Source organism: Lissotriton helveticus, chromosome 3_1, assembly GCF_964261635.1.
Source record: "Lissotriton helveticus chromosome 3_1, aLisHel1.1, whole genome shotgun sequence".
In the NCBI taxonomy this organism is placed as follows: Eukaryota; Metazoa; Chordata; class Amphibia; order Caudata; family Salamandridae; genus Lissotriton; species Lissotriton helveticus.
The window spans coordinates 1920818104-1920844058 of NC_136061.1; the positions used below are offsets into that span (position 1 = coordinate 1920818104).

General features: G+C 45.0%; 1 protein-coding gene across 2 annotated transcripts in view; it reads right to left on the reverse strand.

Annotated features, from left to right (window-relative positions):
* ARNT2 (aryl hydrocarbon receptor nuclear translocator 2) overlaps nucleotides 1-25955 on the reverse strand; it is a 677642-nt gene that overhangs the window by 388451 nt on the left and 263236 nt on the right. For both annotated transcript variants that reach the window (XM_078682932.1, XM_078682933.1), the window contains 2 exons: nucleotides 11205-11270; nucleotides 7454-7539 (listed from right to left, as the gene is read on the reverse strand). In XM_078682932.1, coding sequence (XP_078539058.1) covers nucleotides 7454-7539; nucleotides 11205-11270 — 152 coding nt within the window. The remainder of the gene's footprint in view (nucleotides 1-7453; nucleotides 7540-11204; nucleotides 11271-25955) is intronic.

Genomic DNA, 25955 nt, shown 5'->3' on the forward strand with positions numbered 1-25955 from the left:
TAAAAAGGTACATGGTTGATTGACTAATTTCCAATTGGCACAGCCTTACTTACTTGTATGTGCTTGATGTATGGTACCCTAGGTACCCAGAATCTGTACGTCAGAGCATTCCCTCAGGGATTGCAGTACTTGTGCCACCCTGAGTGGGATAGGTTAACACATGGCTCCCAGTTTGCCACTGCAGACTGAAAGAGCAGCTTAAAACTCCTAACTCGGTGGCCGAGCATGGCGGAGGCGTCTTCCTTTCGCTAGCCGTACCACCTCAGAGTCTAAATCCTACACTTATCCTTACCCCAGACGCTACTGCTGCGGACCTCGGCTGGCGGAACATACCGGGACCCCAGCGTCGAAGTTTGGTGCTGGTGGCATACAAGGGGGCCCGATCCGGTGACGAAGCGGCGACTGCCGAGTGAGGAGGCCTTGCAGGACCGCGCCGTGTGGGCCGGGCCACAGCTATTGATCGCCGCAGGCCGATTGTGTGACCTGGCTGACGAAACTATCGTCTCCCCGTGGCGCTGCAGACGGAGGCTTGGGAGAGCCCTGGGGATGCGGGGTCCGCCGCCGTGTACTCTTGCTGGCTGCCCGGGCTGCGGCGGTGGTGTCCTTGCCGCGGGCCCCTCCCCCGTCCCCTGAGTGGCGTGAGGCAGAATGCAGAGACTCCAGGGGCTGGCGCGGCTCCTAACACGACCCCGGCTATGTGGATTCCTGCAATGGCCTGACCCGCTGCGCTGTGGGGGTCGGGCCGTCGTCCCTCTGACATCGGTAGCTCCAGAGACCGAACCGCTTGGAAGACGTGCTGTGTGGCTGCGCTGTGGTGACAGTGAGCGGCAGCCTGCAGGTGAGACCTCTCCCTTCACTTGTGAGGTCTGAGAGGGTGAAGGTGTGGCTGCGACTTGCGGGTTTGTTGGCCCGCGGTACTTCCACAGAGGATCCCCTGGTCGGCCTCCCTGCGGGGTGTGATTAAGAGCCCCGGGAGACTTGTGGGGGCCCTGGACTCCGTGGCTGCCGCACCCGAGCATACTGCAGGTACGCCGGGCTGGGGGGTGGAGGCAGGGGGGGGGGGGGGGGGTTGTTGGCGCACTCGTGGCCACTTGTGGAGCTGCCGAGGCCTGCGCTCTGTGGGGTGTGGTCATCCTCCCCTCTGGCCGTAGAGCCCCTCTGAGGCGGTTGCTGGTGCCCTGGAGGTCATCTCCTTCTTACCTGCCTGGCGCCCCTGGGAAGATCGACTGACGCCATTCTTGGTGGCCTCCGGTGCCAGTGGACGGCGGTATCCGGAGTGAGGCATTGTGGTGACTGGATCCTTGGCCTAGTTGTGGCCCGGGCCGAACTGGGTTAATCCGGAGGCGGAGGGCATCCTCCAGAGCTGGACTGGGTGCCACGTGGCTCTCCACTTTCCGCGGAACATTGCCCTTAGCGAGAGGAGACCCACCCCTCCACGCCTGCCGGCATGGGTTGCGGGTCTAGGGCGGGTCCTCCAGTTGGATTTTCTGTTCATAATGGGCAAGGATAAGCACGGCGCGACAGCCCCTAAACAGCCTACCATTGATCAATATTATCACCGCCCCAGCAGTTAAGGAGGTCGCTGAAGGCTTCTCCTCCGACACTGCGACATTACTTGCGGCCATTAACCAATCCAGGACTATACTTGAGGCACAGATCGGGGCTGTTGGTTCTGAGGTGTTGTTCCTCCGTCAGGACTTTCGGAAGGCGGTGGATCGGATCACTGAGGCGGAGACCAGGGTCACCACGGTGGAGGACACAGTATCCACCCTCCAGAAGAAGGTAGACACGTTTACCACAGTTTCGAAGAAACTTGTGTCGCGGGTCGAGGATGCCGAAGAGAGGGCCTGGCGCAAAAACATCCACCTGGTGGGTTTTCCAGAGGGCTGCGAGGGTACCTCCATGGATGATTTCCTCGCCGGCTGGCTCAAGGCGCTGCTCCCATCAGAGGTTAGGTCTCCTTGCTTCGTGGTGGAGAGGGCCCACCGCGTACTGACTAGGAAGCCGCCTCCTGGGAAACGTCCGCGGCCAGTGATCGCTCGACTCCTCAACTACGCCGACCGGGATGCAATCCTCAGCTACGCCCGGTTCCACAAGAACAAAATGTCTTTTGAATCCCATCCCATCATGGTTTTCCTGACTACACCCGGCTGGTGCAGCAGCAGCATCAGTCATTCGTGGTGGCCAAGCAACGTCGTCGGGAATTGAATCTGTCCTATGCGCTGCTGTTCCCTGCCAGGATGAAGGTGATATATAATGCCAAAACCCTCTTTTTCAACTCCGACACGGAGATTTTCGCTTAGACGGATGAAAAGCGCACTCTTAAGCAGCACTCCCTGCCGCCGCTGGACTCGCACTCGTCGCAGGGATCCCATCTCGGTGGTCAACAGGACCGAGACGCTACGACGCGGCGCCACAGGTCCCGCTCTAATTGGTGCTCTCAGGGCCCATCTGGGTCTGCTCACTGAGACAGCCCTGGATAGGGGCATATCCTGGTTTTCCTTCTCTGCCGAACATTCTACCATAGGTGTGGTCTCTCACTGGACAGTGTAAGATCCTGGTGCGCTGGGGTCTACTTCGCCGCCCAGAGAGGTGCCGGTCGCTGACCGCCCTGGACGGTTTGGGTAATGTTGGGTGGGGGAGGACTTGCTTGGATCATCACGTTGGGGGCCTAGGACAGGATTCAACCGCGACAGATACTCCTCGTTTTTGGAAGTATGTGGGTGGGGGTAGCAAGGGGGGGTCATGTTGGGTTTCAGGTTGTTTGTTTTGTGGTTTGCGCACCAGACATACGTCTCCAAGTCACGTCAGCAATGTACCATTGGTCACTGCATGCTTTAGAAGGTAGGGATTACTCAAGTCACAGATAGATTTCTGCTGGGGGGAACTCAATATTTTGACATGTAATGTTCGGCGACTGTTAGACAAGGTCAAACGGGGGGCTGTGCTTCATTTAGCGAAGCATTACTCGACTGATATCATGTTACTGCAGGAGACCTGTCTTCTGAACACCAAAGCCCCCTGTCTCTCCCAATATGGTTTCGCTACAGTATACCACTCTGGCTTCATGAGGGGGGGGAGGGGGGGCGCGTGGCTCAGCGCTACTAGTTCACCGCCGCGTGCCACTTCAGGTTACACAAAACTGGCTCGATCCCAGGGGGGCGCTTCACTATTATCACAGGTACTATAGCTGGCGAACAGATGACACTTGGGAGTGTATATGCCCCTCCGCCACCAGGCCAGACGTTCAGAGATAAACTTGCGCAGCTCTGGGGTTCCTTCCCGGTGGCTTGACAATTCTGGGTGGAGATTGGAATGACACCAAGGCTCCCCTTGACAGAAGACGGGCTCAGCCGCCGGATGCAACCCCCCCAGGTCCAAACTAAATATACTGGCACATACAGTGGGTTGGACAGATACTTGGCAGGCTGCATCCCTCCGAGATGGGATTCACATACGCATCGTCGGTTCATCCCACCCTCTCACACCTAGACTATATACTGCTCCCGCATAGCTATCTTCACAGAACGGCAACACTTGTATCCTGCCTAGGGTTCACACCGATCACTCTCCCATTCAACTCAGACTCAGCCTGCAGATTAATCAGACCCATTTTCGGTGGCGCATGTCCCCATGGCTTCTTGGCAATGCTGATTACTGTGAGATGCTGCATCGCGCTATTGTGGAATATCTCAGCCTCAATGTGGGTACCACCCCGTCCCTGGTCACTCTCTGGGAAGCCCTTAAACCTACGATTAGAGGAGCTGACATCAGCTATCGCTCTGGGGAAAAACTGCGACGTTGGGCGCAGGTGCAGGAGTTAGAGGACCGTCAGCTACACCTACTGACCCAGCTGGTGGAGAGCGCCAATTCCAGCACCAGCAGGAATTTATTGTACATCCAACAACAGCTCCACCAGCTGCATACGGACAGTGTTAAAGAGGCTTGGTTGGCGACCCAATACACGATCTATCAGTGGGGCGGCAAGACCAGTCAGATGCTCCATAGGCTGTGCCAGGTTCGAACACCCCCAATGCAGGTTCCCCTCCTGCTGACCCTCGATGGCACTATTTGCGCCTCCCCCGAGGCGGTTGTCCAGGCATTTGCTGGCTTCTAAGCTGCCCTTTACGAGGAGAGTGAAGTCATAGCCTAGCCCCTCATTGACGCCTTTTTTTCAGATATCCCTCCCCACGGTTTGCCCGATGACATGCGTGATGATCTGGATAGGCCGATCACTCTGGACGAGTTGTAGGCGGCGCTGTCCAATACACACCCGGGCCGTGGTCCAGGCCCCAACAGGTTTCCCAGTGAGTTTTTGCACCCACATGTGTCGACCCTGGGGGCTCACCTGCTAGGGTTGTTACACGAAGTCTTGTAGCAGCGTGTCCTAACTCCTGACTGGTGACACGCCGAATTTGTGGTTTTTCTTAAACCCAGTCGCCCTCCGGAAGATCAGAGTTCGTACCGTCCTATCTCCTTACTGAATTTTGAACCCAAACTACTAAAGAAGGTCATAGCCAATCGCCTCCGCACCTGCATTCAGGACCTGGTGCATCCGGACCAGTCCGGCTTTATGCCCCAGCGCTCTAGTAGTGTTACAGCAAACAAATGATGGACGGAATGCTGACAATTCAAACATTCTCCCACAGTCAAAAGAACTGGGTTAAATCCATCGTTCTTTTGCCCACTACACCACCCCAGTTTGGACCCAGCCATATGCAAATCAGTCTTGACCCTGTGCCCCATGGGAACAGTCCAGACCAAACTGCCAGGCCAGGTCCTCCCATGGACCGGAAACAAGCATCCTGCAAAGTGTAAATTCCATACCGAATGCGCAGAAACACAACCTGTATGCATGCGCGATACAATACCCACTGCGCATGTGCTGAACGTAGCCCGCACTGTCTCTACCTAGCGCAAGCGCCCGCCATAACCTCCACCTCCCGGGCAGTCTTTCCACTATTGCTCCCCCACCCAGGTGCAAGCAATTAACGAGTGGATAAAAAACGAACGACCGCCACCACCAAAACACCGGAGTGTGAAGACGGCGCCACAGGTACACCGCAGGCTCTGACCAGAATGGCTGTGAGTATGACGATCCTTTGGACCCTTACCACAGGTAAGCGCTCTTTTTCCCTACAGGTCTCTTAACCCCCAGTGGCCACCTTTCTTCCAACAGGGTCAAACCCCTTGCCGATTCACTCCAGGAAGCATCGGCTGTCAATTACCAGCATAAGAACCCAAACCTTACGCTTAAAACCACATAGTGTGTGCGTGTGCTGCCCGTGTTCTAGCCTCACCACGCCTATATTAAAACTCGATAATCACCTTAACAGTACCACCCGTGCTGTTACACTTTCGCCGATTCTAGTCTCCCCACAATGCACTTTAGAACCGGCCACAATACATGTTCTTTGTGACTTTAAGCAATATGCTAAATGACTCTTTTCTCTTGCATGTTTTGTTTGCGTCCTATAAGTTGTATGTAAAGGTATGCTTGAGAAGGGAATCCCCCTCTCACACCTAGAAAAACACCTTAGCGAGTGTAACACAGTCTGTAAAACACTCCACTTTTTTTTAAATTGCACCAGCACGTTTTTAAAGGTTCTGAGGAAAGCCAGCATTAGTACAAAGGCACTGGCTGAAACATGTCGACCAACAAAGAATGTAGGAGGCCGTAACTAGCCACCACAACATCCACCTGCCTTGTTTTAACTGCTGACGGAGGCCCAGTTATTAAAATTTAATTTACCCTCGGGTACTGGGACCACCGTCAAGCCGTTTTAATTCTCACTTCACAAACCCCCTACACCGCACTCTCAGAAATATACCAGCTCCACTAATCAGGCGTTGTAGCACACCCGGGACACATTAGGTGTCACTGGGTGGGCCCGACGATGAAGCATGCCACCAACCAGGTTGGTGGGTGAGGGCTTCATGAACACACCTAAAAGGTGCCTGCTGACAAAACAAGTCAGAGTCCTATCTATGAAGCCGCACATAGCTAGTCTCTATTGATGATACATATCCTCTCCTAATACCATGCATCACATTTATTGGTCGTAAATGATTGGCTCTATGGGTCAAATGATGGCCCGGATCTGCTATAGAACGATGGATCCTGGGGGGAATTTTCCCCCTTCCACCATCTTTATAGGGGTTGAGCTCTTCCAGGAGCGCTTACTACTCCCGAAGCAGTTCTTGAAGTGTGATAGGCATCCTTAGGTGCTATTCAATGGGCAGGCAAGTTAACTAGTAAGCTGCTCCTCTGGGTTAGGACTCGGTTGGCTAAGATTTTGGCTCTTCAGGCATTTTTAGGGTGGGAAGCAATAGGCATCTCACAGATAAAAGCTGTACTTTCCCAAGTCCAATCCCAGGCCTTCTTAGATCTGCAGCACAGCTACTGGAACCACAGATATCAATACTTTCACTTCTTTCAGTTGTGGCATGCTTTGTGTCTATATTTGAAAGCTTCAGGTGAAATAACAGAATGTAACCCTTTAGCACCCAAACTTACCATGGGAGTATTTTGGCAATGTGTCGCAAGGACCGTGTCGCCATGACCATGCCTCCAGCTCGAGAATGAGATCAGTAGTGTGTCACAATGATTTTCCTCAAACCTTCCAACACATCTCCACCATGACTCCGTAGTCTTAGCAGTGCCTCACAATGACTCCTTGCCCCATTCCCTTATACGGTATCTCAGGACAATGCCACCATGTCCATTAAATGTATTTCATGCCTCTTTCAGCACTATGTCCTTTTCACCTAAGACTTTCCTTAACAAAAAGAGTACATAAGCGTTTGGCAATGCCCCGATTTACCTACATCAGTATGCAAGTGATCTCAGCCGGAGGATCTCAGCAGGCTACACACTGACCATCTACTCTCTCATATCACCCTCACCCAACATGGTATTACGACCACCTGTTCCTACGTCTCAACAGTAATACAGTAATACCAGCAATGTGTTACAATATACAAACTCCTTTTACCCCCTAGCATTCTGCTCTATCTTCATTCACTTCGTTCACAGTTCTAGTGCTGGACAATTCTTTCATAGTGTTGTTTCTACCAATCCCAATAAAAGAACAGCCCCTCTGGCGCATATGGCCTTGCTTATGCAGCCTGGCATTGATACTGTGTGTGCACTATTTGTCACTACAGGGACTGTTCTCTTGCCGGGATTGGTAGAATCAACACTATAAAAGAATTGGCCAGCACTAGAACTGTGATGTAAGTGAATGAAGATAGATTCCATGGCAGCGAATGCAATTTCCAGTAGGAGTTAAAAATGCTGGAGAGCGTTTCTAAATTAAATTGCTAAACATTACAATACCTCCAAAATCACACAACCGGGGCATTGTTCATATCACAAAGTAGTAAATGAATCAATTTGTATATCAATGGCAGCACCCATCTCACAAAGAAGAAATGCAACAAATGCTCTTACCAGCAGGGGGCCAGGCCTTGATGTATCCGGTGCAGTGCACAACTGAGTACTGTGCCTCCCCTTCCTTCACCGGGCCCAGACCATTTCTAAGAGAGAACATTCAGTAACAGAGAAAAGAAAGACCACTGCAGAATGAGTACAATGCTGTGATAAAAGGCAGATATGTAATTGAGAGTCAACAGATATCACAGCTGTGTCCTGTGTTAAGAGATGTGCAGGTATGTGCACAAGCACTGAGATATGACCACATGGGGTACCTCATTACTAAAGCAGAAGGTAGAAGTGTTCCTCAAAGTTGATTTAGAAGGCAGAAACGTGCCCCAGTACTATGCCAGATGTGTACCGCAGTTGAGATGCATAAGACAGGTGTGTGTATCAGTAAGGCTGTATGCAAGTGTGTGTCTCAGTGGTCAGTGAAGGTGTATTCCTCATGGGAAACATTTGGGACTCACCTTTACTCGTATATATGAAGGATGCCTTGAAATAAAGACAGCATAACTGGTATGGTAAGAAAAGGTGTGAGCTAGAAAAATAAGATTTAAGACCAGTGGTTGCCTCAGTACAAATACTGTATATGACCACATATGAGGTACCAGATAAGTGAGTGCTTGGGAAATAAGATACAGAAGAAGTGTGCTTCAGTAGCAAATTAGGCAACACAATATGTGTGCATATTATCTTAGTGACCTATTGATAGAGAACTTCGCGCCAGCATAAGCTGATTAAGAGAGAGAGAGAGAGAGAAAGAGTGATGGATAGAAATTCTTGAGACAACACTTAATCCTCTCTGTGATCTTCGAGACCATTGTTTTTAGTCTGTCTGTGCTATTAAAGCGGAGTTTGGGAGGGTGGGGTGGCGAACCAGATGCAAATCCCTCTAATCTCAATTCAGATCAGCAACAGTCTAGCCAGCGATGATAGACCACATCTCATCTGCACCAATACACAGTCAAAATGTATTTTAATGTTATTGGGCTTTGTCTGCGAAGTACAGGGTAAATACCTAGGACAAAGCAGGCACAGGTCCCACAGTTCAGCATCCTCCACACACTTCGGTGGAAACTCAATAAGACAATCAAAGGTGATGGAAAGAAATTCGACAGCTCGTGTATACAACCACTCGGAATTCCTGTAGGCAGCATTCAATTATATTGTTTTAGCTTATCTGTGCCACCACAGAATAGAAACACTCAAAAAAAGTTGGGCATAATTTAGCTCTGAAGATGTAATCTAACCCATCTTGCATTGCCATTTTCAGCCAAAAATCTCAGATGCATTTAAACCTCATTGGGTCGCCTTCAAGAGCCCCAGCTGTGGGTCCAGGCCCAGCAGGCTTTCAGTTAGGGTCTTGCTCTTTTAAACTTTTTGAAATAGGTGGATTCTCAAATGTGTGCTAAATCAGAGATAGTCTTCTGTAAACTTTGCCTGAAGTTTCAGGATATTCTAAAGTACAGCACGCCTAAAGGCAAATGTTCACTCTCTGGAACACTGTCGATCTGGAGAGGACTCAAATGACACAATGAACAGACCAAGGAGATATTACTGGAGCATTCTGAACTTCTTTAGTTCTGAGATTTTGATGACCCAGATCATACACTAATGCCTGAACAGAGCTTGCACGTCGACTGCTCCCCACCACCTTCACCAATACAGTATTACTATTCCAGCGGGAGCATGTTTAAGTTACAAAGAGGGGGTGGGCAGTGAAGATCTTCGGGGTATGCGACACAACTATCTGTCATCACAGTTTATTGAATAGAGTTTGAAAAGTAACATTCAGGCTATTCAAATACAAGTCATTTAATGCCTATCCATGTCTCTTCTCTCTATGATGGCCTTTTGCACCTCTCGTTGCTGACGCTACTTTAAGTTCTGGGAGACCTGTTTTTAGTAACTTCCTTTTGATATGCCTGGCAATATGGTTTAGCTTTATGACGTTTTTAGTGTGCCAATTTTTAGGTCTGGAATTTGACAGTTCAGTTGCCACACAGACCTACTACTAATAATATATAGAGTGGACTTTGGGCCCACCCCCTTTGAACCACTGGATTTCTGTGACCGGTTTCTTTCAGACATTTGTTTGGTACTTCTTCATTCGCTTTTGGCTCTGCGCAGTGGAGTATTCATCTCTCACATAACACTATTGGCTGTTTGAATGTATTCTTACACCTCTACTCAAGTGCTTGCACTGAAACTCTTGAGGGGCTCATGGTGCATGTGTTACGGCTTTGCTGATGAAGACAGGCCTGAAAGGAAATGGCCTTGTTGGCACCACACATTAGTTGGGAGCCAGCTGCTGTGCTCTTTGGATAACACAAGCTTATTATAGATAATTAAAGAAACAGCATATGTGCCATGGTGCCAGTCTCTGGCCCAGGATAATGATTCTACTGTCATCTCTTGGGTTACTAAGGGTGAGGGGGTGGAAGAAAAATACAACGCTCATAATCACCAAGTCATCACTCTTCGTTTTGTATCGGATGTGATCCCATCCTAATGCATGTCTCGTTCTTTCACAAAATGCTTTCCTATCTCAGTTGAGGCAGCAATGCCTGCGGCTGAATGTTAGGAGGGTAACTGCTGTTGTCTGGTTTCCGGTTTTTACTACGAGTACATTTCGCAACACTCAACAGCACAACGACTTAGACTGGCATGATAGCTGATACATTAAAGCAATCATGAAGGTGATACTTACACCCAAGGTGTATTTTGCCAAAATATTTTTAAATGATTTACAGCTTTTTGTACTGATTTCTTTAGTATTCTGAAGGATCTGAGTCCACTAATTCTGCTTCCCATCTTTTTCCACTTTTGTTTTATACAGAGCATGTTATGCAACGGGAGAAGAGTTCATTCATGATGTTAAAAGCATTACCACCCCGATATTTCTGGTACAGCGGAGAAATCCAGATAATTCTCTACTTCTACCCAGTCAATGAGAAACTGGGGGACACAGAACAGTGGGTGGGTCTGCCTTGCTGAAGGTAATGAAGCGTGTGTGAACCAGGACAGACACTCCCTGAAGAGGTAATTGAGTCTTCTTAGTCCGGGTAAACAATATGCACACCTGCCCAGCAACCCTGACAGTTGTGTCACACAAGGTACAGTCAATCCTAATAGAGTCCTTGCTCTTCAAGAACATCCTTGGTTTGAGTGTGATTCAGGTACCATGGACGGAATGTGTGCTATTCCAGCATGATGTCACAAGCTGCAACCACATGTATACTTTCCAGAGAGGTGATGTAGGCTCAGCGAGAGACAGATGCTGAGAATTTACGTGAATCTCAAATGCATCGCTTGAAGCTTTTCCTATATGGCAGAAGTCCACAAACAGTAGTATGGCACTCAAAACAGGATTAAAGAAATTAAAATTAAGAGGTCTAGGCAAAGATTACATGGGGGACCACAAAACAGAGATCAGTATAACACACGGTAAGAAAAATATGAACCGACTCATGGTCATTGAAGGCGTTAATAAAAGAGCGAATATTGAATCAATGGGGTAGCCTGCACAGGGGACACAGCACAGACCCATACATAAATCTTCTTTTCTAAAATGGCCAGGTGTGCCTAGTAAACAGAGTTCCAAACAAACTGGGAAGGAAGGTGAGCAAGGTATTACTGAAAGATGCTGTGTAGTGCCTTAGAACTGAGGTAGAAGCAATGTCTTAGCTTTAGTCTCGTGATTGGCAAAGACAATGTACTAAACACATTTCAGGTCAAAGGGTATCCCAATGAATATCACACGCACCTGTATCGCTTCCGCATGGTGGTGAGCCGGTTTAGAGGCAAGTGATCCAACGGGGCATTACCGCACCTACAGAGAAGGAAATAGTTATGAAGCTGGAAAAGACAGCACTTTGAAAGCAGTGACTTCTGGAATTAATTGGCCTCTCGCTCTCAAAAGAACAGAAATAAATATGCATCCTAAACAACTGCCCAGTCCCCCCTCCTTCAGACCGGTGATGTAGCTCTTTCAATTTTCATCAAAAGAAGGACCCTTTCAATCTCTCACACTTAAAGTGTAAGCAGTGGTAGACAGGACCATTACACTTACTAAAACACGGTGCATTCCACCACAGCCCAACGCAGGATCATCAAGAACAATCTAGAAAAAGAGTTGGCACATGGCATGGCACAGCCAGTCTCAGCAGTGCTAAGCTAGACTGTGAATATGGATCATGCTTCGATCAAGACCAAGGATGCCCTGAAGTTCAGATCTGTCCCACCACCTGCGCACGGGGCTGCAGCCATGGACGGCTGGGTTATGTACACGGTACAGCACTATATAGAGCTACCCATCCCTGCATTACACTTCAGCACTGTTTAGTGGGATCATGCCCTGCGTCTGGCACTGCAATCCACCCAACAAGAACTGTTTCAGCTGAGAACAACTCTACTGTGCATGAGGCCGAGCACTGCTGACTACACCAGCAAAGAGGATTCATGTGTGCACATGTGGGTCAAGCACATCTGGATCATGCACAAGGCAGCACCGCCCAGTATCCCAGCATCGGATCTATAAGCAGTATAAAGCAGGACATTGTCTCGCTTGAGAGCACTGATGTGCACGCCAGCATCAAACGTTTCCAGCAGTGCACCATTGTTTCTTATACGCACCCAAACACTGCTATATATCCCAATACTGAGCAATAGAAATATACACAGGTCCACAAATCCAGCCATCAATTTATCCCAGCAGGAGAAGGCCGCACATTTTACAGTTGGGTCATGCAATAGACATGAGCTGCACAATGTTGTCTGTCTCAACCCTGGAAGTGTATGCAGCTCATACCTGGATTATGCACGTGGAACGCACGGACAACTATCCTAGGACTAAAAGTTTCCTGCAGTGACCAACTGGATAATAGGTGCATACAATCACTGCTATCTATCCTAGGAATCTGCATGGCTATCTTTATCTCGGCACTAGTGATGTACGTCGCATACACACTTTCTGAAAACCAATGCTATTCAGCCCAGCAAGGGAAGGGCACACATTTCACAGATGGGTGGTGCACAAGATTACCACAGTATTATGTTGTCTGTCAGCTCTGGAGCTGCATGCAATGGACATCTAGATCAAGCAGAAGGGACGCAATAGTTTTCTTTGGTGCAAAGCTAGATCACACACACACATATATCACTGCTATCTGACCCAAGGCTGTGCACAAGATTACCACGGTATAATGTTGCCTCTCAGCTCTGGTGGTGTATGCAATGGACAGCTGGAAAAGCAGATGGGACACGTTGCAATCTATCCGAGGACTGTAAGCTTCCTTTGGTGCACATTTAGATCATAGACATTCATTGCTATCTTTTCTAGGACGGTGCACAATATTACCACGGTCTAATGTTATCTACCTCAGCCCTGGAGGTGTATGAAGCGCACAGCTGGGTCACCCATATATGAGACACTGGTACCTATCCTAGGACTAGAATTTCCTGTGGTGCACAATCATTGCCCTCTATCTCAGCATTGTGCACAAGATTACCACAGTATAATGTTGTATCTTAGCCGAGCACACAACAGGGTTACGCACATGAGAGGCACGGATATCTGTCCTAGGACTAAAAGTTTCCTGTGGTGCACAACTGGATCATAGATGCATAAATTCACTGGTATCTACCTCAGCCTTGTGCACAAGATTAGCATTGCATAATGTTGTATCTCAGCCCTGGAGGTGTATGCAGAGCACGGCTGGGCCATGTGGATGCGATGAACAGATATCTATCCTAGGACTAGATGTTTTCTGCGATGCATTGTCATGCGTTTCCTATGCGTCCCATTGTCGTTTTGCCTATGTTGGCCTAATTTTGCACATTGTAGGCTGCTTTTGTTTTGCACATGTTACCAAACCATACACTTGTTTTTGTGCCATATTGCCTTTTCACTAATAGTCAGCATGTGTTTTTGTATTGTATTCTTTTCCTGGGATTTAGTCAGAACAACCTAGGCAAGATCAAACAACATTGCTCCTTGTTATTCTCTGTGGTCAGACACCAGCATCTAGACATAATAGAGAAACACAGTTGCTGCTTTTGAACAAACATATCTTGTCATATAACCCGGGACTTGTGGTTCTAAACAACATGTTGAGATCCAGAGGTTAGAGGACTGTGTCAGATGAGCTGTAGAGAAACTATCTATGTATGCTAAGGTATGCGGTCCGCCACTAAGTCCAGAGATCTATAATCTATAACCATTTAGCTTCTGTAGTGAGGGTGATTTAGGCAAATCTGTCAGCTAATATGACGAGCTTTTTATTGTATATGGTCTTTTAATCATACTAATGACATTACTGACTTTATTTGTTTTCTAGCTGCGGTGCAATTATTGTATATTGGAGCACAATATTTTAAATAAATATTGTAAACTTCCTTTGTGACTCTTTTCTATTTATTGTGGACAAGTACAAGTGAAAGAATGAAAGGGGGTGACCTGCTACCGCGATCCCTGAGAGGGTCGGAAGTGTTGTGTTCTGGGGATCCAAATCACTTGTCTCTCTGGAAAGGTTAGGAAGTTAAGTGAGGCACTATAGGCTGATCCGACTGGGCCCTAGATATTAATGAGGTATGGAGACTCTATCCCTACATACTGATGTTCGATTGTCCCTAGCATAGTTCTGTCCTGAGCAGAATCATCCCTGCAACACATTATTGGATCATAGATGCATACAATCACTGGTATCTATCCGAGCACTGTGCACACGATTAGCACTTCATAATGCTGCATCTCAGCCCTGGAGGTGTAAGCAACGCACGGTTGGGTCATGTACACGTGTCGCACGGATATCTATCCAAGGACAAGATGCTTTTTGCAACACATTACTGGGTCATACATGCATAGAATCACTGCTATCTATTCCAGCACTGTGCACAAGATTAGCACTGCATAATGTTGTATATCAGCCATGGAGGTGTATGCTGAGCACAGGTCGATCATTCACATGGGACGCACTGATATCTAGACAATCACAGCTATCTATCCCAGCCCTGTGCGCCCAGGATTAGCATTGCATAATGTGGTCTATCTCAGCACAAGAGGTGTATGCAGTTGCATTATGCACATGAATCACACGGATATCTCTGGCACCACGGTAGGTGAAGCAGTGCGGCTCCAGATCATGCACACATCCATGTAATATGCACTAGTGTCTATCTCAGCACTAGAGTGTTGTCTCTGCATTGGGTGATGATGCACACTGCTGCATTGGGCAGGTGGGAGTCGCTATGATCTGTCCTACACTAGCTTTTTTTTAGCAGTGCACAGTTTACTAGTCAGTACCTTGCACCCTACCTAACACTGCAAATTATTTCAGAAACAAAATAGTCTCTGTAAGAGAAGCTGGCTCCCTCAGAGGGCCCAAACGACTATAAATTACAGTGCTGGAGGGCTCCTGCGGTGCACGGCTGGCTCATGCACAGAGCTCTGAACTGTTAACTACACCAATGTCAGCATTCGTGCCTTGATCAAATCTTCATGCACCGCCGGCACATTCCCCAACCAGAGAATTGTTCCAAAGCCTATTCATTCAACTCAGCGAGGTGAGCCGACAATACCCACATTCCAGTGGTGAGCAGCGGATTAGTGGTATGGGTTTCGTAGTAATTCCAAAAGCCTGTTACCATGTGTGTGGATATCAGTTACACTCAGTATGCATATGTGAGCTCACAGCACCCAAGGGCTGAGGACAGAGGGCATCCACGATGGGACAGTAAGCAGTCACAACTTAGGGATGTAAATCATTCAATGGTGTCCCCTATCGGTCTCAGATGCCAAAGCAGTCTGCCCCTGGGACACATGCAGCGTTGTAGTTAGTCTCTGAGAAAGAGGCAATAGTGCCTGTCCTCTGTATCTAGGGCACAGCACTATAGCCGGTCTCTGAAGAACACAAGTACCACTACAGTCTGTCTCTAAGAAAGAGGTAACAGTGTTGTTTATATCTATGACACAACACTATAGCCCATCTCTGGAGAACACGGGTACCCCTGCAGTCTATCTGAGAAAGAGGTAACAGTGCCGTCTGTATCTAAGGACAAAACACCATAGTCTGTCTCTGGAGAACACAGGTACCACTACAGTCTGTCTCTAAGAAAGAGGTAACAGTGTTGTTTATATCTAGGACACAACACTATAGCCCATCTCTGGAGAACACGGGTACCCCTGCAATCTATCTGAGAAAGAGGTAACAGTGCAGTCCGTATCTAGGACAAAACACCATAGTCTGTCTCTGGAGAACACAGGTACCACTACAGCCTGCTCTAGGAAAGCGGTAACAGTGCCTTCTATATCTAGGGCACAGCACTACAGCCTGTCTCTGGAGAACACAGGCACCACTGTAGCCTGCTCTGGGAAAGAGGTAATAGTGCTGTCTGTATTTAGGACACAGCACTATAGCCAGTCTCTGGAGAACACATACCCTGCAGTCTATCTGAGAAAGAGGTAACGGTGCCGTCTGTATCTAGGACAATGCACTATTGCCTTATTTTTAAAAACACGGATAGTGCTGCACTGGGTCTTTCGGAAACAGTTTTGTCTTCAGTTGCTACATAAAAATAACATAGAATAGTAAAGCACACGTTTATGGATCTGGTAAGGATGAAAGTGTGAGTAGACCCGCCAGGATTCGAACTTGTGACCTTTACATCAAACACAAACACAGGTTCTGTACCTGCAATGATCGCTTCATTATGCTTTTGAGATACACAGCGATCTGTACCCGAGATATAAAACAGACCGTACAATGTCTCTGCTACTCAGATAACAGCAGTCTGTACTCGGAGGGCACACCGCAGTCTGGCTCTACAGAAATAACACTGCAGGAGAACATCAGAACATAATACAGGGAAGTACAATAAACACTATACTCTGTCTCTGGCCAGCACTGCAGTCTGTGTCTGGTACATGGATGTGTCTACAGCCTGTCTCTGGTACTAAGAAATAAAGTGGGGACACAAGTATCTGTGTACCTTTGCTTATGCAGATTTACATATTTCCCTTTTACACGCATCTGCATGTTTGCGGCACCACTAGATGCTCACCCAAATGCACAAGCTCCAAAGTGTAAACCTTATAGTTCTTATCGGGCCTTGCATTTGCCCGGATGAGACTAGCCAGCATCAAGAAGAGACTTTCTTGGTCACGCTAAGACACAGCAGTTGAAACTGTTGCCGTTTCTATTATTTCCAGTAAGGCTCAACAGTACACCATTATAATCACCAGCCGTACTCTGTCCTAAGAGAGAGTACACAATGGGAGCATCTGGCGAGCATAGAGTTAGTGTGATAGGCTGCTCCTCAAACAGGAAAGAGAACAAGTATTCTCGAATACTTCGGGATCAGTACCTCATGAACCAAGCCCATTTTCTCTATGTCCATCCAAAACCTCTTGAGATTCCGTCTGTTAACACTGCATTGCGTCAAATGGGTAGGAGAGGATTAGCATCCAAGCAACACCACCTGGGGGCAAAGCATCTTACGTTCAAAATATGCTGTGCTGAGAGCTCTTGTTGCTGTGGTTTTTCTCTCTGCTTCCATCCAGAAGACATTCATGTGGATGGATACTGTGGTCATTATCTTTGAATGGCACACCACTATGGAGGACAACAACTATTTTTATTAGAAGGGACTTTTTGAAATCTTGAGCCTGGTATATTGAACTCTCATGACTCGTATAATAGTCACTCTCTATGCCACAGCGATACTGAGGAACAGCTGAAACAATAGTTTTCTTGAAATTCTGATTGTCGAATACCGGCAATTCTGAAAAAGTTCCTACTAGAATTACAGGCACCTGGGTACTGCAACTTTCATTCAAACCTGCCACAGAATTGCAATGACTTTAGGTAAAATACCAAAAACACGAAGCTTGGTGAATGCTGACTCCTCCGAAATAGTCAAGGACCCTCTACCCATCCAAACAAACAACTGAGAATCAAAGACCAATCGCACCACTTTCCGATAACTGTGAAAAGTGTAGCACACTAGATTGTCTACACTAATTCTACTTGTATTCTCACCCATCATGGCTGCTTCTCACGAGATGCATGAAGTGGTACAGCCACATTCATCTGACGTGTAAATTCACCTCATCTTCATCAAGTAGAGAACACTGTAAATACCTGTTAGGGAATTTCTCTGTTTGTTCATGTGGAACTTTTACTCTATATTATTAAGCTGTAGAATTGTCAAGTTACCCTTAGTACCTAGATAGGCAGTGATCTTTCGCCTCATGGCATTGATGAGGGAAGGTGATCGTCCAATATGGTGTGAAGGTATGGTGTGAGGTTTTAGACTGTTGTAGTTAGAATTGAGGTGTTGGTTATTGGTCAATATAGTCAAATAAGTAGTAAAGTGTCACCTCTATGTACTGACCACTTAGTTGGATACTTGTAAGGGTTGCTGATGGTTGGTTATGTAGTCCGTTGAGTGGCAGAGCCATGATTTCGATTACGACAAAATAGCCTCTACCACGGATCACCTTTAACAAATATGAAAAGACTACAATGGATTCAGAACTCAGCTGCCAAACTACTCTTGCATATCATAACGCGAGACCACATCTCCCCTGCCTTGAAAGCCCTGCATTGGTTACCGGTTGCCCGAGGATCCATGTTCAAGCTGCTTTGTATCACCCACAGAGCCATACTAGGAATGGGACCGCTCTTCATCAGAAATAAAATTACCAAACATGTTCATCATAGGAACCTCCACTCTAGAGTGGCACCTCGCCTCAAAATCCCAAGATACAAGAAAAAAACATGGGTGGCATATCCTTCTCTGTTCAAGCAGCCAAAATATGGAACTCTATTCCCCCCAACATAAGATCCAGTGACAACCACCTTCTCTTCAGAAAACTACTCAAGAATTGGCTCTTCCCCACATAAGCACCATATGCAAACAGAAATATACAGCATATCCCTCCGTATATAAGCATTTATTGGTACTATAGATATGTACCTATATATGTGTATTGCTTTGTATTAACATGTAGAATAATTATGTTTAAAATAAATACATTTTAAGTACAACACAAGTTTATCAAATGCATCTTTAATCTACTTATACTTACATCCTTTATGCATCTATATACCTTCTATGTACTTGGATCTATATATTTATTACTATCCTGCAAAAAATCAAAATGTATATGCACTACGCTATTTCTCACCCTATACCTCTATCAATATCTTTAATCTACATATACTTACTTCCTTTATGAATCTACAAACTTTCCATGTACTTATGGATCTATATATGTATTGCTTTCTTCTAATTCAGCATATCCAATGTACTACCCTATTTTCACCCAATACCTCAATATATCTTCTACCTCAACTCTCTGGCTCATCTCAAACCTCTTTCTACTACTCTTTCCAATGACCTAGCCTATTTCTCACCCTATACCTCTATCAATATATTCACTACCTCCACTGCCTCATTCATCCCAAACTCCATACCACTACTATGATGCCGAAAATAGCCCTTTCTAGACTCTCCCCATCTCTTCCGCTCCTTGCACCACTTGACACCTTTTTTACTATATTGATCCCCCAAAACAAGCCTTTCTAAGCTCTTCCCTCTGACTCTTCCCCTCCACATGCCTTTCTACTCATCCCAACGCTCCCACTGCTATTACCTCCAAAAAAATAAAAGAATTAAATAAAAGTCTAAAGCCTTCCCTCCACTATCCTAACCGACTAACATGTCCACTTCTCAAATTTCATTTTTCACTAGACTAATTCACCACTAATCCTTTATGGGTTCCGGAGTAGCGTGCTACTCGCCGAAAAAGCACTTCAACGCCCCATTAGGGGGAACAAGCAATGGATCACTGACATAATATCGAATACAAAAATATAGAATTACAAAAATATCGATGAAAAAATATAGAATGCAAAAATATCGAATTCCTATCCATAAACAGGTAAGTACAAAAATATTGAATCAAAAATATCGTTGTAATAAATAGTCAAAATATCGACTTTTTTTATGTCTTAAAAGTAATTTAAAATTAATGAAATAATAAATATAATTAACTAAAACATACTTAAAAATATTTAAATAACCTTAAAAATATTAAATAAATAATGTAAGTTATAAAAAAATTAAAAAAAATATTTTTAATACATATATATATTGACATAATATTAATAAAAAATATACAATATTTTTACCGTAGGATAGCTGGAGGGTAACATTTACTATTACCTCTCCAGTGAGTGCAACAGTAGGGAAAACGTTGGATAGCGTAGGGGTAAAAATTACAATTCCCACTCCAGTGAGTGCAACAGTAGGTAAAGCGTTGGATAGCGGGAGGGTAAGAATTACTATTCCCACTCCAGAGAGTGCAACAGTAGGGAAAGCGTTGGATAGTGTAGGCGTAAAAATTACTATTCCCACTCCAGAGAGTGCAACAGTAGGTAAAGCGTTGGATGGCGTAGGGGTAAACATTATTATTCCCACTCCAGAGAGTGCAACAGTAGGGAAAGCGTTGGATAGCGTAGGGGTAAAATTATTATTCCCACTCCAGAGAGTGCAACAGTAGGGATAGAGTTGGATAGCTTAGGGGTAAAAATTACTATTCCCACTCTAGTGGGGAAAGTAATGATTTAAAATATTAATAAAAATAAATTAAATATCAATAAAAGATTAATTAAAATTAATTACCAATTTAATATTATATAATAATCAATTAGAAATACAAATAAAATATTAGTTATTAAAATTAATTACCTATTCATAATTAACAACTAATTCAATTCTTTTTCTATAACAAAAACTAATTAATAATATAAATCAATACCAATTAATAATTAACAGTAAATTAATAATCAATACGCAAAAAGCTTTTAAATACACAATTAAATTACTTCCCACCCTATTACCCAATAAATCCACAATCCGCTACAGAAAATAAATTAATACAATTATCGTAATTATCAATTAATGAATTATTACAAATTAATGACCAATTAATATAAATTTACCAATTAACAATTAATTAACAATAAATTAAATATCAATACCAATAAATAAACATTATTTACTTAATTACAATTAAATTACTTCCCACCCTATTCCCCTATAAACCCACAACCCGCTACGGAAAATAAATTAATAAAATTAGCATAACTATCAATTAATCAATTATTAAAAATCAATTACCAATTAGAAATTAATTAACAATTCAAAATGAATACCAATAAAAATATTTAATTACAATTAAATTACTTCCCACCCTATTCCCCTATAAACCCACAACCCGCTACAGAACCAAAACGCTAAATTAAATTAAAAATAATTAGTTATTTCTAAAAATTCATATTTAATTTAGTATAATTAAATTACTTCCCACCCTATTCCCCTATAAACCCACAACCTACTACAGAATTAAATTACGCAAAAATTAAATAACATAAAATTCATTACTTAAAATAAATTAAAAAAATAATTTTTCACACATATACTAACATACAAAACACTTTAAAAAATTTGATATTAGAAATTCGATATATTTTAATACCTATATTATATACTTCGATTTTTTTACTTTCTATATTCTGAAAATCGATGCTATATTATTTACCTTCAATTCGATATTTTTCACCACTATATTCTGTCCATTCAATATTTTGTCCATTCTATATTTTGACTTCGATATTATGGCTATTCTCTATTTTGGATTCGATATTATGTCTAGTTGCCCTTCTTAATACAAATAACTAACATCTGCCACTCAAATTACTTTCATATTTCACTATACTAATTCAACACTTATCATTTAATGAGCTTCGGAGTAGCGTGCTACTCGCCATAAAAAGAAGCGCCTCAACACCCCATTAGGGGTAACAAGCGCTATATAAATGCAAACCTTTTCCCTCTGCTATCCTTCTCAATCCAAATAACGGACTAATATCCACCACTCAAATTACTTTCATATTTAACTTTACTAATTCACCACTGATCCTTATGGGTTCCGGAGTAGCGTGCTACTCACCAAGAAAGTGCTTCAACACCCCATTAGGGGCAACACGCGCTATATAAATGCTAACCTTTTTTCCCTCTTCTATCCTTCCGCTATCCTTCTCGATCCAAATATATCCACCACTCAAACTACTTTCACATTTCACTATACTAATTCACCATTAACCCCTTGGCTGCGGGGTGTTTCCCCCTGCTGTGCGGGGGGGGGGCGCGTGGTGCCGCTGTGCTGTTGACGAGCTCGGCTCGTCATGAGGCACAGCGGAGCTGCCCTCGTGACGAGCTGAGCTAGTCACACCACACCCATTTTTAGAACGTTCAGCACAGCGGGGAAATTATCCCCGCGTGCGAACGTTCCAACGGCTGTGACGAGCTCAGCTCGTCATGAGGGCAGCTCAACCGTCCATCATGACGAGCTGAGCTCGTCAACAGCACACTAGGGGTTAATCCTTTATGGGTTCCGGAGTAGCATGCTACTCGCGGAAAAAGCATTTTGACACCTCATCAGGGGTAGTAAGGGCTATATAAATGCAATTACAATATAATACAATATCTAGGTCTTTAAAGTTAGATGGATGACGAATCTCAAACTCATCACCAGTAACCTGGTTCTCACTGGTGAAAGATGTAAGTGCATTTTCCTGCAAAGGTCTCACAGCTGTAGTTGCTCTCATCAATTCTCTATTCTCCCTCAACTTTCAGCCTGAAACTTCCATTAACAGTGAACCCTAGTTCCATGTCACCAGAAGTTTAACAGTGGCTACAAAATACTGTGATCATCTGCAACTGTATATTTGTGGCAATACGGGGGCATCACGAATTTACAGTATGTTACAAGGGTCCACCTAAGCGGACATGCTAAGAAGTTGTTAAATAACATCAGCAACCTGTTAATTAACAACAGTAGCCTTAGCTTATTTTACCACTGTGTGCATAGAATCCAAGTCTCCCAAATCTGTGAACTTGTAGAGTTTCAATTTCTGGACTAACACAATGACAAACAAAAAAGACTGAAAGGGGGTCGATCAGAGGGGAGTGGCAATAAACAACACCGTATAGACACCCAGCCACATGGTTATTTTTCAATACAATTTATCGGAAGCTAATCACTAGAAAGCAGAAACATGGATATTGATCAGTAACGATGTCACCAATGATGCAGCAACCCCACTCCTGGGTTTTAGTGTAATGAACAAGCTATTTATCTTCGGTAATACTCTTTCTGGTGAATACTCTGTTTAACCGCAAATTCCTCACATTTAGATATCCCCAGGTACCACACTAGATTGGCCAGATTTTCAATAGCAATGCTCCTCGCACCAGTATGTGGTGCTGTGTAGCTTCATTTAAACTTCGTTCTACCTAGAAGTGATAGTGAAACCATATATGAGACAGACCTGTACGTGGACAACAGTTTCTCTTTTTTTACTTTACCCAAGTCCTTGGAGGCAGCCCAACAATAAGAGGCACCAGTGTACAGATTCTTAACTTTTGATTGGAAAAGAGACCACTTCACAGAACGAGGAGGTCAGTGAGGAATCTGCGGTTAGATATAGTGTCATTCAAGCAGAGAATTACTGAAGATAATAACTTATTCTTCTGATGAATTCTTCTAACCATAGATTCCTCACGTTTAGAATTAATACCAAGGGAGTACCTCCCAAGTTGGTGGGTCTGTGGAATGGCTCATATCAAGGAAGTAGTGCTTCATGGCCATGTGCGGTGATGCCGATGTTGCAGCCTTCTATGAAACTTCAATATGCAAAGGCTTTGACACTGAACATTCACAGCAGTGGCGAACATATTTAGCCAGGTCCCACCCTATTGCTAGCAGATGTCCTGCGACATCCCAGGTAGTAAACTGCATTCGTAATCCACAAGTTGCTGCACACTTCGTTTCTCCACCCTGGTGCTCAAAGATCCTGCCATGTGGTTCATGACTAGGGAAATGCCCAGATATCCAGAAAACTCCAGAGGCAAAGTGCCCCCTGGCACAGGACCCCACCCTTCCCTGTGTGTTGCAGTACCACATGGGGGGGGTATTGCCTATGAGAACATGAATCAACCTCCCTCTGATGGACAGTAGGCTGGCTTTTGCAGCAGGCAAATAGCCTGTACCTCTAAAAGGTTGATGTGGAGATGGGTCTCTGTCAGAGACCAGAGTCCTCTGATCTCCACCTCTTCCAGATGACCTTCCAATCCTAGCATCAATGCATTTGTCACCATTTTCATCATTTTAGGCCCATTGAGACTTCAGGTCCCACTGCACAGTCCGCATATGACACATAGCATAGTCAACAAGCTGGATGAGGGATTTCAATAGGGCCAGAAGCCTCAGAGCCACTCACACTAGAGCAGGCCGAGGACGAAACATCGGGCTCATAGATCAAATGTCCGGAACTCGTTGTGGTGTAAAGAAAGCCTGAAATTGAACTGTATCTAGGATGGCTCCAATGAAAGGAAAACTTTGAGGAGTCAGGTGTGACTTTGGTAAGCTCATAGTAAACACCCAATTATGTCAGGAGAATTACTGTTATCTAGAGGTGGTCTATGATTGATTGTTGGGAGCCTGTCTTCAACAGCAAGTCGTTGAGGCAGGGGAAAACTGGGATCCAAGACCTCAGACACCCAAGGGGCACTGGTGAGGCTGAAGGGGAGCATGGTAAAGTGGAAATGCTCCTAACTCACCTTCAACCACAAGTAGGGCCTGTAGGACTGCAGAACAGGTACATGAAAGTAGGCATCCAGCAGGGTCAAAGCCATCATCTTGTCACCTGGATCCAAGGCATATAGAACTTGGACCAGTGTGGGCATCTTGAAGAAAATGAGTTACTTACCTGTAACTGATCTTCTCCAGGATTGGTATCTTTCATAGGTTCACAAGCTTGAATCATTACCCGTCGTCGAAGTGGAAGTCCCACGGTACTATAGTTAAGCATTATAGTAAAGCAGTATGTATCAGTAAAATAGGCTCTCATGGTAATGAAGTCAGTTTAATAGCCTACCTGCGCCTTTTGAAAAAGGACCAAACTTGACCTATTACCAACCAGGCAACAGCACCCTCTAGAACACTATCAACAGAGGCTGAGTCATTCAGACTTTCAAGCACAAGTGGGAATAAATAATCCCTATCTGTAATGGGAGCCTCTCAGGTGAGGAGGGTGGGTCGCATGTGAATCTCCGAGAGATACCAATGCTGGAGAACTACAGATACAGGTAAGTAACTCTTTTTCTTCCCCAGTATTGGATCTTTAATAGTTTCACATGCTTGATTCAGAATAGCCAGCAGTTTTGAAGGTAAACAAGCAGTAATAGAAGTACTCTTGAGGATGGTGGGCTACAGTTGAAAGCACATCTGTATAAATTAATCTATGCATTAGTCTGCATAAATTATCCATATATGAAAAGAGAATCATGAGGTAAACAATTGTATCCAAAACATTAGCAGAGACATATCAATAATCATCTTAAGTTACAGAGGCTCACCTTATTGAAATAAACAATGTAAAACCGCCTGTCCTACGGTTGTGTCACTTTTCTGCGCCAATTCCAGGCAGTAATGCTGCATGAACATGTGCGTGCTCTTCCACGTCACAGCACAAATATCTTCTTCAGCGGGACGCCTGCAAACAGAGGAGCCAAAGTGAACACTAACCTCATGGAGTGAGCTTTAGTCCGTGCTAAGACTGGTTTGCCAGCCTTGTTATGCAAAACCGAAGGGCAGCTGAAACACATTTTGCAACTGTTGCTTTTGTAACTACAGTACCTTGGCGAGACTGTGCAAAAGAGACAAGCCGTTGATTCGCTTTCCAGATTTGTTTAGTGTGATGAAAATAGAATTGAAGACATCGCTTAATGTCCATAGTATGGAGAAAACCTTTTTGCCGCGGATGCCGGATTTGGGAAGAAAGTACAAAGTAGGATAGGTTCACTGGGATTAAATTGTGATGGAACCTTGGGGATACATTTTGGATTTGCCCTTAAAAGCACATAATGAAATGCAGGAACAGTTCCTTAGTCGTGAAAGCGTGAACCTCACATACTCTTCGAGTGGAAGTGAGAGCCAAGAGTAAAGTGACCTTCCATGTGAGATACTTCAGGTCTGCATCATGAATGGGTTTGAATAGAAGTTGGGAGAGAACTACATTGAGATGCCATTCTGGCAGAGGAGCTTGTACTGGGGGAAAAAAACTACAAACAACCCCTTTGTGAATTGTTTGACTATTCTTGTGGAACAGAGAGAAAGGGAAAGCGCAGAACGTCTGTAGCTAGAAATTGCAGCACAGTGAACCTGAACAGACCTGTACCAAACCTGCTCGGCTAGTGACAGGAGGAAAGGCAGAACCTCTTCAGGTGACTCTTCCAATGGATGCAGGTTAGATTGTTGATGCCATGAGCAGAATCTCTTACACTTTAACCTGTATGTTTTGTTTGTAGATTCAGCTCTTGCATTAGACAACATTTCTCTACAGTCTTGAGCGATATCTACATCTCGGAACACGTTGAATCCAGGAGC